The 21107-nt window shown below is 32.2% G+C and overlaps 1 protein-coding gene and 1 long non-coding RNA gene across 6 annotated transcripts in view; one reads left to right on the top strand and one right to left on the bottom strand.

Annotated features, from left to right (window-relative positions):
* Positions 1–21107, top strand: part of LOC126940852 (uncharacterized) — a 144890-nt gene that overhangs the window by 22842 nt on the left and 100941 nt on the right. The window lies entirely within an intron of this gene.
* PCDH17 (protocadherin 17) overlaps positions 1–21107 on the bottom strand; it is a 97014-nt gene that overhangs the window by 12645 nt on the left and 63262 nt on the right. The window contains exon 4 of one of the 5 annotated variants that reach the window (XM_050767067.1): positions 6970–7153. The exons of the other annotated variants lie outside the window; for them this stretch is intronic. Coding sequence (XP_050623024.1) covers positions 7008–7153 — 146 coding nt within the window. The 3' untranslated portion in view covers positions 6970–7007. Of the gene's footprint in view, positions 1–6969; positions 7154–21107 lie in introns of those variants that run through there. 5 annotated transcript variants of the gene reach the window in all.

Here is a 21107-nt window from a genome sequence, read left to right as displayed (position 1 = left end):
TTTAAAGAAGTTGCACGCAATAATTTACAAGGTAAAAATGCATTACACACCTCCCGCACTTTGCCGAGGAATTGAAAGTTTTCAAGGAGGGGTATCTTGGATAGAATGTTGTAGAACGAATGTTTTGTTGGAGACAGGCCTGTGGTAAATAAACCTACGTCTATCTACTTTTAAAATTCTGAAGTTTGTAAGACTATCTGTCTTCACTGATGAGTGTAAACTTTGATTGGAAACAAAAAAGTAGATGTGAAATCAGCTACATTGGAAATATTCATGATCAATTACATTTTGAACTATGTCATATGAATGTCAAGCAGCAGAAATACAGAGAAAAGCGTAGGTTGTAATATTGTGAAAGGCTTTATGCAAGAGGTGGTGCTCGATCTGTGATTCACAGGCTGATCAGGGTTTCAACAGAGAGTGGAGAGCAGAGAGAGGGCGGTCCAGGTAAAGAAGGATTAAGAAAAGAAACACACCTCACATGGGAATGTGCACTTCACAGGGCAGTAAGAGACCAGCTTTATAGGTCAAAGGACTGAAGCTGCAATGGCAACACTTGACATAACAATGAAGAGAAAATTTGCTAGGATCTGAAAAAAGAATGGGAAAGTTCTAAGTAAAAGACCAAACTGAATGCAGCAGTGTATTATATGTCTCAAAGATTTTTTAATTATTTGGGTGGTTGATTGGAAAGATATCAGACACCATTTATGAAACTACAGAATTGGGATGAGCTATAGGGTAAATAGAATCCAAATCAGCTTTATTTCTAAAAACAGATATCTGGAGTTTTTGGCTTAAGCCAGAGTATCTCCAACAGACATAACAAGACCTGAATGATTCGCTGGAATAGGCATTCCAGCCCTCAAACTCAGCTTTCAGCTTTCATCTCGTCTTGCTTCTTCTCAACTAAAGAAAGGCTTAATGTACATTTAAACTGGTATTTTACGTTACCAGCATAAGTTTTGCATTTTTAAATTCTTCATTAGAAAAATATTTCTTTTTCCTATATCTACTTTATCTTTTTTCCCTCTTCCTCTAATTTTCTATTATCATTAACCAAACATAACATTTCATATGATAAAATATTTGAAATATTCAAGGATTATTTTAGAAGATCAGAAAACGGAGAGTCTGGAACAAACGAGATTCTTTAGGTATTCAAAAGAGAGGTAAAAACTGTATCAACAAAGCCAAGGGAACAACAACGCATAAGATGGATGGATGTTGAATCTCAGAACACTTTTCGAATTTGATACACCATTCCATTGAAAAGGTTTTTGATACACTATATAAAGAAAAAGAAATTTAAAAAATTCAATTTTTTTCTAAATAAGCATTTATATTTTATTTGAAGATAATGTAATAATTTTCCCATTGAATTATATATTACAGCATTACTCTGCATTCCTTATTATTTTTTTATCTGTTTACCTGGAGACCCTAAAGTTCCCTGAAATCAAGATACTACAGTATATTCTTCAGCATTCCATTCCTTGAATATATGACACACTCAATGTACACTTCTAAATTTGAACAAAATGCTTTAATTGATGGAAAGCATCATTAAATTAAAAGTTATCAAATACTATGGGTAGCCTATAATCAGAACAACTATATACTTTATATATTACTCATTTCATTACCATTCATTTGTGAGCCTATATTGTCAATTTTCAGAGTGATCCTAGGACCAAATGAAGTTGTACATTATAACTGTCTATCGCTGTGAGATACACATTATTTACAGTAAGATCAGATGTCTGTTAAAAGCAATGTTTATATAGAAAATATAAAGTTCTCTATCTATTATTAAGGACACCATATTAAATTATGAGATAAATAAATCCTGCCTGACATATATTCTACTCGAACTTGGAGGTCAGAATAATTTCCCCTTAGGAAATTTTTTAAACCAGTGACACTGTTATTGAAATCAAAGCCTTTATTTAAATAATCACCTCTTTATAATTTTAAATTATGGAAAACAGTGAGTATCATGAAAACTACACCTCAGCACCTATAGGTTTCTCTCTTCTCTGCTACGTTTCTCTTTTTTTTTTTTTCCTCTACTGCATTGCCGTGTCAAATGAGGCAGTTTTCTCTTTTAAGTGAGCTGTCTCTGTAGCTTACACTTTAGCCAACAGCTATCATCGACATATGAATTAATTAATAAGTCTTTGTAATTTTAGAGTCTTGAAAGAGTTAATGCAATTTCCAAAAGAACCTGATTTATATGCAGTGAGAAACCTATGCTCCGGCATGCAGTAGTTAGCAAAAGCTGTTTGGTTTACAAGGACAAATTTAAAATTCTAGCAACTTAAATAATACTGTGAATTTCAGACCCAAGACTGTTTAAGTATTCTACTATTCTTCATCTTTAGAGAGGATGTTTTCCTTATGCTTTTATTGCCTCTGTAAGCTAACCCCATCTCTGATAATGACACCGTTTTTGATGACATGGATGAATACATCTAAGATTCAAGTCATCCTCCTAGCAAAGTGGTAATCCTGTAAGGAAGGTCAATGAAAACATGCCTATTAAGCCAAACTTGTTGTAAGAAGCAAGCAAGAGAGTCTTATTAGTGTTTTTCTCTGCCTGCTATCTGATTGCTGTTGGGATGTATATCTATTTATCAGTTTAAATCCTGTTGTTCATCTTGTTTCTAGCAGCTCTTGTTTTCAATTGCTAGAAACAAGCAAACAGAATCCGGTGTCAGTTTTAGCACTCTCAGAAAACAGTTAATTCAGATGCAGTTCATCTTCTCTGGCTTATTATTTAGCAATCAACCTCTGCCAATAGGATATGGGAGTCCCAGAAGATAGATTTTTAAAGAATGTTTTTAATATTTTAATATTTTTAATGACATTCTAGTTTCCAGAAGCTATTTATTAAACTCAAAGATTTCTATTTGGGATAGATCTAAAGTTTCCTTTGTTAACTCAAATTAGATGAACATGTTTAGACGAACGTGTTTAGATGAACAGATGGATGTCTTGCTCAAATATTTTCAAAAATATTATACTTTTGAAGAAAGAAGTAATACAAAAGGTTTTTTTAAAGATTCAAATGAGTGAGAAATATATATGAAACTATACTACTCCATAAATGATTCTGCAAAAAGTACTTATATAACAAAAATGTAAAAACTAAAGCTAAATGCCCTCAATGCATTCATGCATACGTGTATATGTGCATGCATGCACACACACAGAAAAATAATAAATACATACTTTAATAAATACATACAAATGTCTCCTATGAAGTGGATTCTTTCTGAGAGGACAATTAAAACGATAGTTTCCAAAGGTAACTTTAGAATAAAATACAGGCATTTTGACCTAAACAATTTGGCCTTGATCTTACTCAAACAAGTACCCCTACCACTAAGCTGCTGAAACCATGAATCTTATGGCTACTATTATTTTAAGTAGTCAAAAGTATCTCTAAAGAGTAGGAAAGGAATGACAACTGACATTTTGAATAAAGGCTGTTCTTGGAATTACCTCTCTAAAACCATTCTGTTCTTATTACCTGTAACTGTGCTATAAATTTATTGGAAGCTGATGTGTTTTATCCTCTACAATTGGTTCATCCCAAGAATAAAACTTTAAGTAAAATCAATGCACTCAATATCCATGTTCTAAAGTAAATATACAGAAATGTTTCTTGAAATAGGTTTTACTGGCAATGACAAGCCATTTTTCTAGTAACAGCTTTAATGTTTTGTAATCATTAAAACACACTGAAGCAATGGAGAAATTGGTAAAAAGAGGTCAGGAAATTTACATATTAAAAGAGAGGAGATGTGGCTCTTTAGATTATCCTGCTATGTAATCAAACTGAGGGGCAAAAAAGCTACTGGAGAGGGCTATTTCTGAATCACAGTAAAGATAAAAATGTGTTTTTAAAGAAAATGGTACCATGAGACATACAGTATGGAGACAAAAAAGTGACTAACAGTGATGTTTTAAATACTTTCTCATCTTGGAGAGTATTTTCTGTGATTTGAAAACAAATACAAATATATAAGCAATTATTTTATTTTCAGACTTGCAATCTGAATCTAATCTAAAAAGGAATTCATGTTGATATAACAGAAGAACTAATTAAGACAGTCTTTCTTAATTTAAACATGCTATTTTTGAGTTTTTCTTATTAATAATCTTTTCATTCAATCTTAGAAGTAAGTGATTTTTTGTTGCTGCCGAAGGTATTTTCAAGGAGTCATTTAACAATTTTCATATTCATTATCAAAAATGAATGTATGATTAATTATTCAGTTTGGTGTTCTAAGACCTCCACAATCTGGCCAAAATAAAATTTTTAGGCAATTCTAATATTAAAAAATAAATAAACTTAAATTCTAGCAAGTCAGATTTTTACATTTGCTTTCACAGCAAATTTCTTTATAATGCTTAGGAAAGTAGCAGTAGTCTTCTAACTGGACCCTAAAATTCCTTTAGAAATATAATTAATAAGTCAATTGGAGAATGTGGACACTTCTATTTGACACATAATTGGGATCACAAAGTCTCTGCACAAAGGAGAAAAACACTTGAATTTAAGTAAGTTTCACTCTAACCTTGAATGTGTACATTTTTCAGGTTCAGATGAGTTTTTGACTTGAGATAAATTTACCCAGCATTAAAATCCAAGGTCTACCTGTAAGTGAACTACAATTAAACTATTTGATTCGACAAATTTCCAGTAATATATTTATTTTAATGCTCATTGTTTAAATGAAAAAAGTATTTATGATCACAAAGGAAACCTACCTGGTATATTATAAAATGGAAAAATTACTAGGTTAGCAGTCCTTAGTAAAAAGAAACTTAGGCTTTTTTTCTTATTGAATATAGTTGTTTTATTACTAAAAGTAAATATATCTGCATAAAATCCCAAATATAAATAATGTATTGTTAGATTAAGAATTTATTAAAAACTATACATCCCAAGATACATAACTCATTGATGTATTTATTACCTATAAAACACAAAGATTATATCTATATGAACTATTTGGGAGATAATTTAAACAAAAATAAAAATATTAGTATGATTATTTTATAACAGAGACAAAATTATTATATTATAGTAATTTTATGATAATAAAAATATGCAAAACTACATTCAGTAGCCTCAACAATTGTATTCTAAATTGAAGAGTTTTATAGTATATATATTCATAGAAAATATTTGCAAGCTTTGCTCTGCTGATTATCTTGATACTTTAACTGAGAAAACGTAAGTTTAAAAAGATAACTTCATATTTGTCACATAATTATCACCCAAGGAATACAGCTAAAAAGCAAAGGTACATATGGTTATGCATGCATCCTTCATATACATGACTAAATAATTACATTCATATGCCAGATGGAAATGAATAGAAGGGGCCTTGCCTAAAGGCAACAATCTCTGAGAACCACTTAGTGGACATAAAATCAGGCTTAATTTACCTAACAACAGCTGCCAGTTTTCCTGGTGCTCAATCACAACACTAGTCTGTGTTTCTTGTTGGTAAATGGCCATGGTTCTTCACATGTGTGCATGTGCCTGTGCATGTATGCACCACTGAGCAGTCACATACACTTGAGCAGGGAATGGATGTGAGATCAAGACAGAAATATATTAAGAACACATGAAATAATGTATATGAATTTACATTCTAAAATCCAAAATGATGTATTGCTATAAATGATACCTTTGAATTTAATTTTTGCTGAATGAAAAAATATAACTCATTTCCCAACTAATTAAAATTTAATCAATGTGAAATCAGTTATTCAAGGGTAACAAGGAAGACTTTATATAGGCCTTATATATGTGTGTGTGTGTGCATGCACACGCCCATGCTTGTGTTTCAAACTTCTCACCTTATTACCCCCAAATCAAGGACAGTTATAACTTTCCCAACTACAACCTTGTCTGTTTAAAGCTGTTCTAATTTTCCTCCAATTTCCATTCATTTCCATACAAGAAATAAAGCAACCTTGTCTCTTTCTCTGGCATGAATAAAGCAAGAAAAATTGCGATTCTTAGATTGCTATAATATACATGTATGTTTTTCAAACACAGCAACAACCTGATATAATCATTTTCTCTAGTAGCAAGTGTTTTCCTTATGTAGTGATTAAACTATGCAGAAACCAATCAAATCTCTCAAAAGCCTTCAAATGACTCAGAGACTTGGATGATATCCAGACATAGAATAATATAATATGTTGAGCTAAAATTTCACCTGAGATAGGAATACTTTTTTCTGTTTGTTACTTAATTTTTCCAGTTGTTGCAAATGTTAATGTGTTTTCCAAGATTATCTGAATCACATCTAGTGCATACTTAGAGATTGAAATATACTGCATAATTTATGGAGTTCCAGGAATTTAAATATTCATTAGCCTCATTGGCCATTATAATTTACATAATTTTGGTTCTGCCTTGCCTTTAGGAAACTATATGGGGCTGCTATGTAAAGGTTTTTAAAAGTATTGTATAAAGAAGTCTTTATTGTATTTTCACAAAGTAACACTTAGCTAATATGATGTGTAATTGAGTCCAAAAGTAAAGAGGAATTTGGGGACTCAGTTTCTCAGGTGAAACAGTTCTTCAGGTGGTAACAGTGAAGCAGATTGCATCTACACCACCAACTCACACCAAAAGAAAATAATCAAGTCTTTCTTTCCCGTATAGCCCACTTTCTATTCCATCAGTTTATTCTACACTATATCCTAAGTGAAATTAATATAAGCGGTAGAATTTTCAAAATATGAAATAATTACGATTTGGCCCACTTAAACTCACTTAAGAATAACAAATATGAAAAACCTGGTGTAAGACTAGATTCTTGTTTCAACCGTTAACACTATACAGCTTTTCCTGAAATACTAAGAGCATTAATGAAGAAACAATAAAGAAAATTACTCACTTACTATGCTATTTTCCTTTAAAGAAATAAGGTCCACACGTTCTGCCTTGCAAATGTATAGTTTTATGAGTGCTATCATCTAACAAGTAAAATTTGGATCACAGAGAAGAAAGCTAGCAGATGAAGAAATTGCTCACCTGGAGGAAGCAGATCAACAGACTGAAGTCTACTTGTGATGGTGTGTAGGGTGAGGATAGCAAAGGAAAGCAAAGTCGGGAATGCTTGAAAAATAAAATATTTTTAGTTAACAAATAGAAAAAAACAAGTAGGAAAAAGGGCCAAATGAATTATGAATCCTTCTCTATTGATTTTAACTTTTATATTAAAATTCCTTAGAATGATGAATATCTAAAAGATATGGTCATTGGTATTTCCCCAGCTACACAAGACTTAGTCTTATTGGAAGAAAATTACTTTTCTGGGGGCATTTAAGTTTAGGTGAGATGAAAACAGTGCAAAGTAATCAGATGTATTCCTAGGTCCATGGAAGAAATACACTCATGATGATGATGCGTTCATTTACCTTAAATCAAATAATTTTCTGCAATAGTGGATACAAGATGTGAACAAGTAGGCCCCAAAAATTAAAGTCACAAACTATTCTATAATATCCCTAGTTACCAAGGTTTTAATAAACATGTGTACTGAATCTTAATGTTAACTATACAATATATGCTGTCTAGAACTTGAAACAAGAGACTATTTGTAATTTAGCCCTTTACTCAGTCACCTAATTTAAGAATGTACTGACTTTTAGCAATGAGAAATATATATATATATATATATAATAGAGAGAGATATATAATATATATTTCTGTAATATCTTTTTTTACCTGATGTGAAACATGTATGTAATACAACATTAAGAAAATGCTGTGATATACTCTTGCTTTTGTTTTTGTTTTGCTTTTTATGAGCCTCTAACTTAGATAAATTATGTACATGTATATTTGATCTACTTCTTAGACTAAAACAAACAAAAAAAGAACATTTTGTTTTGCATTAATGTTATTGAAATGAACAAATGCATGGTGAATATGAGAAATCAATTGCTGCCTAAAAGTCCTGCCAAAAAATAATTTTAAAGAAAGCCTGTTGGTGAGCAAGAGTAACTTTATTTTTAAAATAGTCTCATTTTCTGAGATTCAACCTTTATTCAACATCTGTTGTTTGCCCCTCCCCTGGAATATAATTATGTAGGATTCCAAGGTAAAACAGGTTGAGCAATTAATAACAAGTAGCTCAAATGGTTTTTTCCTCACTGTTGCCCTGGGGATGTTTCTTTCATTCTTTTCTTTTTCCCCTGGCTTTGTGTTTAATTTGTGTAAGTTTCTGTCCTATTTTTAAAGTATACTCTCACAACAGATGGAAACACCTGAAAATAAGTCTGCCTCACACACATTTAAATGATGACTATTGTAATATTTAACAGAGTAAAGAGAATACAGAATATACTGAATGTTTGTTTAGGGAAAAAGAATAATCTGTAAATTACCTTGTTATTATGTTCATCTTGAAATTCTGAAAAAGCACTAGTTCTTGCCAAATACATATAAAAAAACTCAAAGTCTATGACCTTCATATATTCTTACTTTGTTACCAAACTCATTTGTCTTTTCAACATATAACATGACCCTCTTAGATTTTCAATCCTACCAACAATAAGACTTTTTAATATCCATTAATCATTTTATTATGTAGAAGGCACTTTACATTTACTTGATAATAATCCAAACTCCATCGTCAATATCTAATGTATTTAGATATATTCAAAATATGTCACCTATTTTTAAAATAATATAAGCAGTCACATAAAGTACACAACTCCTTTAATCAGAAAAATTGATCTCATCCAATTTGAAGAGAAAACAGCTATAGGCTGTGTACTTGATTGGATACTGACCCCCACCCCAAAATGTATGTAAACCCAGAACATCAGAATATGACCTTATTTGGAAATAGGGTCTCTGCAGATGTAATTACTTAAGGTGAGGTCATACTGGATTAGAGTTGGCCTTAATCCAAAGACTTGTGTCCTTGTAAGAAGGAAAACAGAGACACAGAGACAGTCACATAGGGAGAACATCATGGGACCATAGACACAGAGATTGAAGTGTGTCTAAGATTGCTGGCAATTACCAGAGTCAAGGAAGGGTCCTCTCCTAGAACCATAAGACAGAGCATGGTCCTACTGACACCTTGATTTTGGACTTCTAGCCACCAGAACTATGAGATAATACATTTCTGTTATTTTTAGCCACACAGTTTGTAGTACTTTGTTATAACAGCCCTAGAAAACCATTACTAATTTTGGTACTGTGAAGTGAGGTGCTGCTATAAAAAATATCTAAAAATGTAGAAGTGGCTTTAGAATTGTGCCGTGGGTAGAAGCTAAAAGAGCTTTGAGGGTACTTGATAGAAAAAGCCTACATTGTTTTGAATGTACTGTTGAAGGAAATAATGACATTAAAGTTGATTTTGCTGAGGGCTCAGAAAAAAGCAAAGGAAAAGCTACAGAGAAAGCTTTTATTATGAATATATATATATATATACACACACACACACACAAATGGTCATATATCACAAACAAAGCTACAGAGAAAGCTTTTTTATGACTATGTACGTATATATATACGTATATATAGTCATAAATGGAAATGATCTCAAATTGAAATATTTTTGGACACTGAAAGTAAGATAATCCTTGTTATAAAGTGGCAGAAAACTTTGCCAAATTGTGATCTACTACTAAGTAGAAGGTAGAACTTGTAAGTGATGAACTTGGATACTTAGCCCAGATCTCCAAGCTAAGTATGATGTATGTAATGTGGTTACTCTTCTTGATGCTTATATTAGCTAGGTGCAAAAGTACTTGCATTTTTGGCAATTTATTTAATGGCAAAAGCTGCAGTTACTTTTGTAATTGAGAAAATTGCATAATTGAGAAAAAGAAAATTGAGAAAATTAATTAAAGGAAAAGAGAATAATTGAGGAATGAACTCTTAAGGAAAAGGGAAGCAGCACTTGATTTGAAAAATTCTCAGCTGTCAATCAGATAACATGCTTTGGAAACAGAGTCAAGGGTATGGCTCAACAACCATTTGCTAAAGAGATTAAGCAAGTGACTTATGGATCCAAGCCACCATTTCAACAGTGGTTAGGATTAGAGAAGGAGTTACTGAGCAAGGATCTATAGAGAACTATGTTGTCTATTGTTGATCCTGTCAACACAGAAGATGAACAAAGTTTTTGAGAATTTTATACTAACAGAAACATTGCCAACATGGACTGAAAAGGACAGGGATGGGATGAAATGAAGAACAAACCATCATGGAGAGCATGGCCCTGCTAGACTTTGATTTTGTACGTCTAGTTTCCGGAGCCATGAGAGAATAAATTTCTCTTGTTTTAAGTCACCCAGTTAGTGGTGCTTTGTTGTAGCAGCCCTAGGAAATTAATTCAGCCTGTTGGAAAATAATTTCAAAATATAAAACACCTACATAGCAATAAAAATATTGCTGCTGATAATGGCAATGGAGAAAATTAAAAAGTAGATTGTGGAAAGATAAAACAAGATTGAAATGACAAAATTAAATTTTTGTCTTCCATATTATGGTTCACAAATAAACAATTTGGCAAAAGACATAAGTATATATGCCAGTAAAATTGATGCTGCTCACTGTAAGACTCAATTGACAGCACCCAAGAAACACATATGTAATTGTTCCAATTCACACCAAATACTTTGAAAAAAGTTTTCTTAAAATGTCTACAAATTAATTACTAGTTTTGCTTTTATTTTCAGTTTCATGTTTTAATATTTACATTTCCTGGATTTCAACGTGTAGAAGTGATCTGATGCTTTTTCTCTGACACCTAGTGAAAGGTGAGAGTATTTTTTTATTTTTTTATTTTTTAAGATGGAGTTTTGCTCCTGTTGCCCAGGCTGGAGTGCAATGGCTCAATCTCGGCTCACCGCAACCTCTGTCTCCCGGGTTCAAGTGATTCTTGTGCCTCAGCCTCCTGAGAAGCTGGGATTACAGGCATGTGCCACCACACCCAGCTAATTTTGTATTTTTCATAGAGATGGGATTTGCTCCATATTGGTCAGGATGGTCTTGAACTCCCGACCTCAGGTGATCCACCTGCCTCGGCCTCCCAAAGTCCTGGGATTACAGCATGAGCCACCACACACAACCTATTTTTGTTTATTTTTTAAAACTGCTGAAACTTCTCTTTTCTGTTTGCGTACTGTGTTTGATTTATATGTATAGTATATCAGATGTTTGGCGTCATCTCCAGGGATAAATTTGCTTAAATTTTCCATATATACTAGTGAGTTATTAAATGAAATGTGTGACAATACATGTGCACAAAATGTGCACATATGCATATGGATATTTGGATTAATGATCAAATGAGATCGTCTTCTATAAGGAGAATACATGTCTTTGTATTTGTAAATATAGCTCCATATACATGCATGTTTTTAGTCAGATACTTAATATGAATAGTATGACTGGATGATGCCAGTAGATGATACTCTGCATTGTTTCAGACAATATGTAAATAATTGTCCTACTTTTCTAGAAAATGAAAACTTAAACATTAAAAATATTTCATATTTATACATTTATTAAAAGGCATTGAATATATTTTTCATTTAGATAAAAAAGGCAGAAATATATTTTCCTTAAGAAATATTATGCTAAATTTCACTAAAATACACTATATATTAGCAATACTTATATGGGTTATTAGCAAAGGCATTTCTCAATTTAGTACAAATGCATGTATTTTGTTTCTTTTGGTTTTATATCTATATTAATATTAAATCATATTTTCTCCCTAAGGGATTCTACTTCACGAAATAACTGTTGTGGAGGAGGAAAAGAGTAAATGTCAAGTAGCTTTAAAAAGACATTGAGTCAAACTTTACAACTGATTCGTTGTGGGATGCTAAAGAAATTCTACATTACAAATACATATACACATACACACATAATATAGATATATACATACACATATACACATTATATAATGTATATGTATATATAGTATTCACATGTCCTTAGCAAGTGCAGATCTTACAAATCAATCTATCCAAGTTATATAATATACCTCAAAGTGATTAAACCTAATGGTGTGTGAAAACTGACAAGAGTATCTTACACACAAATGCAATAAAATATCTCTTATTGTTTTGTGATACTGTTCAAAGTAGAATGTTTCCGCCATGTTATTTCAATTTCTTTAAATGAAAAATCAATGCATGTTTTATTGTAGCATAGCAAATTACCCCTTGTCACTTTGTTTCAAATAATGGCTTCCAATTACAGTGCCCACATCTTAGGTTTCAGTAGTTTTTTTAGAGATTTGAGTCAGCAAGCCGGGCTTTACAATAGGGAATAGCTATTAAATTAAAATTATTCCTAATATTTATCTATCAATCATTATGCTGACTCAGAAATATAATGCAAAATTATATTTAAAAAATGGTTTATGTTATCAGAATTATAATCAAAGGGAAAAATGCTCAATAGACTTTTGGTTTTCTACAAAATTTCTGCTGCCTACTAGACTGCTTTAGAGAGCAGATTTTGTTATCTGTAATGCTTACCAAAAAGTCATGAAGACATAATAAGCCATGTAATCATCATTATACTTGACAATGGCTACAAAGAAGAGAGAAATCATTTAAACCATTTCAATTTGATGTCAAAACAAAATGGCACACTGACAGGTACAGCTGGGTTGTGATTAAATTTCAGAGACTACAAACCTATATAGCTGAATTCTCATTCATTTTAGTCTTGAAATCAGAGAACAGGTATCAAAGAGTATAAAAATATTCAATCAAATCAAGAATAAATCTTATCTTAAATTTTTTCTGTGACTTTCTCTAGCTCAACAATAGTAGCAACAGCAGTAAAAATAAAAGGATAAGTCAACATTCTTATTATGACAGAAAACAAACATCACTGGTAGACCATGCAACCAAAAATACTGAGCCTATGTGTATTCCACAACTCAAAATAAATTATTTTCTGGAAGTTTATTCTTTATTTTTAATTTTGGAATTCAAATAAAAATTTTACTACATTAAAAAGGTCATAATTAATTAGATTCTTAGTTTAGTTTACAAAAATATGCTAAACTCATAGGGTGGCTGAATTACAGTGCTACATACAATGCTAAGAATACTAGCTCAGAACATTAGAAGTTTATTCAGTTAGTGATATTGAAATGTACAGTACTCAATTATTAGCTGTATTCAACGTGTTGTGCAATTGTTCTAAAAAAGAGAATGCTAACTCAGGCTAATTAATTTGAAGTTCTAGCAATTAATCTGAAGTCTTTGAACAGAACAATAAAACATAATAGAAATCGCAGGAGAAAAAGAGCTCGTTTCCTTCTTTTGGGCCATAGACATGATTTTATGAAGAGGCATGAAAGAAGAGTTTGTTTTACTCTGATCTCCTTCTCTCGCTCCTCCTTATCTTTCCTCCACTATACATTTTCTTGCATCCCTAAATTTATTAGACTTTCTTTGTTAACCTAATTGGGAAATGTCACCTTTACTTATTTACTACCCCTAGAAGTTCCTTATGCACCCCAAATTATCTATAAGTTTTTCCTGTCTCAAAACAAAAAAAAAAATGTGAATGCCAAGCAGTTCATATCTGTTGTACGTTAGGCCTAAAAGCAAGCTGATTAAATTATATTCAAAGTCATGTGGCTTAAAAAACCCATAACCTCAAACTTTAGAGAAAAAGAAGATGCCTTTTATGGACTTTTAAATTCTTATCTTGGCAAAAGAGAATGTGTCATTCAAAAGTGGGAAACATTTACAGAAGCCAGTTAACTCCATCACTTGTGTAATTTTAATAAAAGGAAACTGGTGATATAAGACAGAACACATATATGCACATGTGCACGTGCAAACACACCACACACACAACACAGTTACAAACACTTACATACTTTTGCGGAGAGATAGGCAGAAAGGTCAGAGTCAGGTGGAGCCTGCCAGCATCTCTAACTGTGCCTCCTTCTAATAGCTATTTTTTCTAACCACTTTTTGAGCTCATTGTTAGTAGCAGTTCAGAATGTGACAAAGACAATAAGAGCAGGACAGTGTTCTCCTATGGGTCTATGTGGGTCATTTATAGACAGAAACTGGCTGTCTGGCCACATGCAGCTGTATGTGATACTGCTGAGCTCTTTCAGTGCTTGGAGAGCACAGTGGAGGCAAAGGTAGAGTATTTCTACTATCCTTTGACTATAGCTGCCTGCTTTGTTTGAGGAGTTGAGAATTTCAACTTGAATATGTGTATTTCTGCAAATACAAATGATGTCTGGCAGTTAGAACATTGGGGAAGGGAAGGCGTTGAATTTGGCAACCCTGCACAGCCGGATTTAAAGTTTTACTATAGGTGTTCTAGATCAATTCTCTTATGTTCTATATTCTTTCATTCCCTCCTCTGTAAAAATGGGGCTATCCTCACAGGGTTTCTGTGGGGGCTAAGTGAATACACGTATGCAAAGCACCCAGTGAATGCTGCCATTAGGTTATAATGCCAAGTAGGGCTGGGTGGGCAAATGAATAAATGTACAATATAATTCAGGCACAAACTCTGTTTAGACATGGAGCCTTTTGCAAGTGAAAGCCATTTATTTGGAAGCTACGTTTCAGAATCAAAAAGAAAAACAGGCCGGGCATGGTGACTCACGCCTGTATTCTCAGCACTTCCGGAGGCCGAGGCGGTGGATCACCAGATGTCAGGAGCTTGCTTGAGACCAGCCTGGCCAATATGGTGAAACCCCATCTCTACTAAAAATACAAAAATTAGCTGGGCGTAGTGGCATGTCCCTGTAATCCCAGCTACTCGGGAGACTGAGGCAGGAGAATCGCTTGAACCTGGGAGACAGAGGTTGCAGTGAGCCGAGATCATGCCACTGCACTCCAGCCTGGGCAATAGAGCAAGACTCCATCACAAAACAAAACAAAACAAAACAAAACCCATACAGTTATTGTTGTTGCTGTTTTTAATACACTTAAAACTTTACTACACTTAAAATAAAAGTTATTCAAAATTTAAATATGTAATAAACAAAACAAATACACAAAACTTTTGAGGGTGGAATTCATTTACAATTGAAGCAAAAATGTTATAAATATATTATTCTTTACTTCGATGTCATTTTTGTAATGAATAGAATCAGAATTTTAGAGCCACTGGTCATCTGTCACCGTACTTCTCTTATAGGTGACTATGTTCAGGATACATAAAACCGAAAACAAACATGGCACATTTTTCTGAAGAATAAAATTACTAGATGAAAAATAATTTTAAACATTACTTCTAAATTTAAAAATATTGAAATTATAAGACATAAAGAAAATCACGGGTGTCTTAAATTTAAAATATGAGAATCAAATACTTCTAGCCGTAGTTGGAAGGCCCAGAAGTATGTATTTATTTTTTTCTGCCTTTAGAGATCCTTTAGTAGAAAATTCCGGGAAGTATCAAAAAGGTAAAGGGATTTGACCAGGGCCCCACACAAGTTAGAAGCAGAGCAAATTTTAGAACAGTATCTCATATCTACCATACAAATTATGTTCCCATCACTTTTTGCTTCGCTTCTACAGGTTATGTTAAAAAACAAACAGACAGACAACAGTGGGGCAATATAAAGTAACCCTGTGACAATGTAGTTTGATAAATTGTGAAAGAAAATGCTAGCTTTTGTCTGTCTTTGACTTTTTTGGTAAACTATACTTCATTTAAAAAAATTCTTTTTTATGAGTCTTAATTCTGTAAGAAAATAATACGGAAGGTTTATTTTTAGTCTAAACATCTAGTTATTATTTACACATTGTTTATTGATAGTCAAAAAATCATGACTCAAAAGAAGGGCATTATTGTTGCTATTATTATAATATTATTATTATTACTGAGATGAGGTTTTGCTGTGTTGCCCAGGCAGTTCTCGAATTCCTGGGCTCATTTTTCCTCCTGCCTCAACCTCCCAAGTAGTTGGGATTACAAGCACAAACCACCAGGCCTGGCTTAAAACACATCTTATTTACCTCTTAATTGAACACTGTGAAAATAATCCTATTTCAGAAGTGTTTGTTCTGAATTTTTCTAGTCTAGTCTAGTTCAAATTTTAATGTGCATGACTGACTGTTCACCTATAGAATGACAGTCACATTAATATATTTACTTTATATTTTTCCGAAGACAAATGCCTTTGGACAATATCAACATAATTTCAAACAAAAGAAAGAACATATTTACTCCCACAATTAAGCTTCTTCAATCCCTCAAAACAAATATATCCATCTAAGCTTCTTCCCTTGCCGCTACTGTACATTAGCATATATAATCTTTGTGTAGTTGGTCAAGAGATCGAGACCATCCTGGCCAATGTGGTGAAACCCCATCTCTACTAAAAACACAAAAATTAGCTGGACATGGTGGCATGCGCTTGTAGTCCCAGCTAGTCAGAAGGCTGAGGCAGGAGAATTGCTTGAAGACGGGAGGCAGAGAGTGCAGTGAGCCAAGATCACGCCACTGCAATCCAACCTGGAGATAGAGCAAGACTTCGCCTCAAAAAAAAAAAAATAAATAAATAAAAATAAAAAATAAAGAGAGAGAGAGAGATGTAATTATGTGTGATAGTTTATATTTTAGGGAGGTGAGGAATGTTAAGTATCAGTTAAAAATGTTTATTTTTCAGGTAAGAATATTGAGGTCCAGGATAGTTAGGGACAAAACAAGAATTATTCAACTGATGCCAACTCTAGTCTCTTTCCACACTTCATGTATCTCTATATTTTTCTTTTTGTGTTTCTCTGTGGTAGTTACTTATAACAAGTTGACCACAGAATGTATTGACCAAACCACGGCCATTTTGAAAGTGATAGGAGCTGCCATTAATAGTTTTGCCAGAAGAATATGTATAAATAGAGATTTTTCTGAGTGAACCGTGACATAAGATATCCCTACTCATAAGATAAAGAAAGATCAAGTTTAGTATCCTTTATTTTGTTCTGAAAAGGTCATTTAAAAAAGTAAACCAAATAAAAATTTCATTGTGTTGAATAATTTTAACATTTTTTCCTGGAGAAGAATATAAATTTTTAATATTTTAAAATATTTAAACAGTTGTATATTTACTGACTGAAAAGAAGATTCCTTCAATGTACGTGGAAAAATGTGGTAGAAAATGTTTATCATTTTTGAGAGAAACAATAGTTACCACAAAGAACAGAAATAGAGAAATGGTAAGAATATCCATATAAAATATTAAGCTAATCAAAAAACTTTAAACCAAATTTAGAGTTATAAAAGAAGCAATACAAACATGACTTGTAAAAAAAAAAAGTATTACAAAAAGAAAGAAAGGTAAAACAAAAGGAGGATACAAAGGCATGAGGATCCGAATTGCAAGTTTGCAAAGAGACTGTGCAAATTAATCATACAAAACAGGAGAGAGAAATGTAATGTGCAAATGTGATGAAAGAATTCTGGTGCCGCTCACTTGAGTAATCAAAGAATGACAGATCAATAATTAAAATTATAAAGATTGCTGGGAGAATAATTTCTTAGGAATTCAGGAAATTAAAAGAAACTTTCACCTTTTTTCAATTTGGGTATATAAAAACAAAGATATGTGTTATTTCACACACATACACACATACACACTTTAAAAACACAAATCAATGAAACAGAACTGAGTATGAACTTTCTAGTATCTCTTTTGACAAAACGTCAATGCCTACAAGGGAACGCATACACATTAAAATACTACAAGCTGAAACCATTGAGATGTACCATGGCTGGTAATTATCTAGGACACTAAAAGATCCTGGCAAAAGTTAATCTAATAAATCTGCCATTATCTCTAATACTTCAAATCTGTGCCTTGAGCTAAACACTTGTCAAAATGGAGCTCTGTTTACATATAATTGAATCAGAATGAGTGAAAAAATATGTCAAGCTGGTTTTCTAGCTACCGTTTTGTTTTTTGTTTGTTCCCCCCCCCCTTTATCCTTTCAATTTTTGACATAAAATAGCTAGTATTTTATTCTGATTTTCTGCAAGGTGCTATAGATCACTTTCCATTTTTCAATTTCTCATAAAGATATGCTACATAATGTGAAGGTCACTGCTCATTTGAGTTCTTTCACTCTGAAAGGCCGGCATTAACAGTGTTGAAGGCCATTTTATTAGGCATCATTTCGGATCATTATATCTCTGTAACCTGAATGAATCAGCTTCAGAGTGAGAGACAATATGTTGGAATATTTTTTGAGTGGATCACATTATTCAATGATTTCTGTGGAATAGGTAAACTTATTTCACTATATCGTGCTCAAAATTAGCAATTGAAATTGTGAAAAGCATGATATGCTATTTGGTGTCTTTCAGTAACATGAGCAGGAATAGTGCCCATACTGTAAAATCAGTCTCTGTTTTCCAGGAAGGATCGAGAAAGCAGCATGATTTTTCTCAGCCCCTGAAAACCAATATTTAAGCACTAATTTTATCTCAAACAGAATATTTATGTGATAAACTTTCTAGCCTCAATTTTCCTATAAGGTCAACAGGGAAAGTTTGTTTCCATAAATATATTCTAGGAATGGTACTTTAGCATATGAATAAGGAATCTTAAGTTATTTTTTAAAAATAACTAAACAAGATAAACTCTCTATGTGTGTGTGTATATATATGTATATGTCTTTCTATATATATTTCTGTATATATTATCTTCATACTTATATATAGAAATGAATCAATTCAATCAATTCAGAACATGTTCTAATTCTAGGCACCACAAAATACATTAGGTCCAGGTAAAATGTTACTTGAAGAAATGTTTTTGTACAATGTTGCATCAAATGTATATGGTGCTGCTTTTTCAAGGCCATGAATTTTCACTATCATTGAATTCAGATGCCCCACTGCTGTGATGTGGTTATCTGCAGAAACAACTGAAGAATATCAGGACTACTAAAAAATATTTTAATATATTTGAAAGACTGGTAGAAACCCAAAGTAGAATTATGACCTATTTAATTTCACATAATAAATACAATTTAAATTTATTCAATGTGAAGTACCCCCGAACTAGGATTTTTGGTTCTGTGTTTTGTTACTGACTCCTTTTCCAACTTTCATTTGTACCCTAGAAAAAAAAATCACTTTTGTTTTGAGCTCTAGGATGAGTATGTTAAAGATACACAGTCGGTGTTTTATTTCATTATTTGAAATCTATAGTCTTTTTTCTTCTAAATACCGTTTTCGATTATTTAACTTTTGACTCTACAGAAAGCGTATATAATGACAGTTATTCTTATCCAGCCAGTATGAATTGTTAACAGGAGGCTCACAGTTTAACTTTTGATAGTAACATATTATTACAAGCCTAAATATCAGATAACAATGGTAACATAGCAATTCATGCTGGATATAATAAATAGTTGGCTTCTTAACGTCATTTAGCCTATTTTGCTTATTTGGCAAGATCAACGATTTTTTTTCTCTATGTGAGTTGTATACATTTGATGTTAAACCTATTAACACAAATCTAAAAATGACTTAAAAATCCAGTATCTCTTGAGGAAAAAAGAAAACCGTCTTAGATTTCTAGCACAGAACACATGCAAAAACTTGCTAAATCACTGTTCTGCAACATGGCTAATCTGCATAAAACCATTTACTTTATGAATAAATAAGAACTACTCTGTCTAGCCATGAGAGATCAGAAAGAATAAAAACCAGCCTGAATTCATGGGGTTTTCACTTAATGAAAACAAGCTCATGCAGCTTAATGAAGAGAGGGGCATTTGAAATCTGAAGCAGGTGCCCCAATGGAAAGAAAATTGCCTCCATAAAGGATGGACTCCCCACCTTAATAAAAGCAAATGATCCCACTTGATGCAAGTATTTCCTAATGATTTCTTCAAGCCTACTTTAAAATACAAAAAAAAAAATTAAGAATTATTTAAAACAAACCAAATGGGCAATTATCAGTTTGTTGAGACTGTCAATCAACTGTGGATGTGGGAGGAATTTAAGTAGATGAAAGCACTGCCAACCTTTATATTTGACTCCTTTCTTCTACTAAAACAGACAAAAACTTTAGCAATTTCACTGCCATTTAGAAAGAAAAAAAGGCTTTTTCCTCATTGTGAATCTCAAGTTATAGATCTGTTCTAATTTCCTTTGTTAATACTCAAAATGTGTAAAACCTGGCATTTTGCTTAAAAAACAGAACCCCTAACTTCCTTTATCCCGTGTAAATGACAAAATAAATTTCAATTTTATTATTAATTCTTTGAAATATATTTTAAAATATGGTATATTTTAATGGATACCATATAAGATAGGCTTCAAAGAATTAATCCTAAGGCATTTAAAAACAGTCCAATTATTTTCCATATTTTTTTTGCAAAAAGTATATATCTGTATTTTCCTTTATTAAAATGATCTATTTTAAGTAACATTAACATTTCCATCAATATTCTATTTTATTACATTTCTCTTCACATTTAAGATGGTTTTCTTAAAATATTGGGAATAAAACATAATTAATTTACACGAAATTAACAATCAACTTTTTTTGAACATTTGTAAAATAAGAATTTGGTTGTCTAAAAATAAAGATTTAAATAATTTTATGTTATCTGCAGTTTTTCCTTTGTATTCTAGTCAAGATACTCAGTATCTTAGTTAGCCAGTATTTTCATCAAATGTGTCTGTTGAAAGTCAAAAGTAACTAGTTTGGAAAATCAAGGTAGTAATTACAAATTAAATATAAAGATCAATCATGTAGTCCTATTCTTTACTAAGAACAACCGTTATGTTATCATATGTATAGAGTTACAGGGTTCACACATTGTATTCACATGTATCAATACACTTGAACTTCATCTTGAAAGAGAGACCACTGCTAACAGTTTGGGATTTCAAATGAGGGTCCTGAAACCAAAGAGTTAAAGGGACTTGATCTATATCAGCAACTGACAAAACTAAACCAGGTCCCAGATTTTCTGCTTAATTGTCTACTTTTATATGAAAGAACAATATATCCTGGATAAAGCAGAGACTTTAAGTTATAAGAATGCTTATTGAGCCATGATTTGTTTTTTAGTAATATGGA

The sequence above is a fragment of the Macaca thibetana genome, chromosome 17 (genome assembly GCF_024542745.1).
Source record: "Macaca thibetana thibetana isolate TM-01 chromosome 17, ASM2454274v1, whole genome shotgun sequence".
In the NCBI taxonomy this organism is placed as follows: domain Eukaryota; kingdom Metazoa; phylum Chordata; class Mammalia; order Primates; family Cercopithecidae; genus Macaca; species Macaca thibetana.
This window is presented reverse-complemented; position numbering and strand designations above follow the sequence as displayed.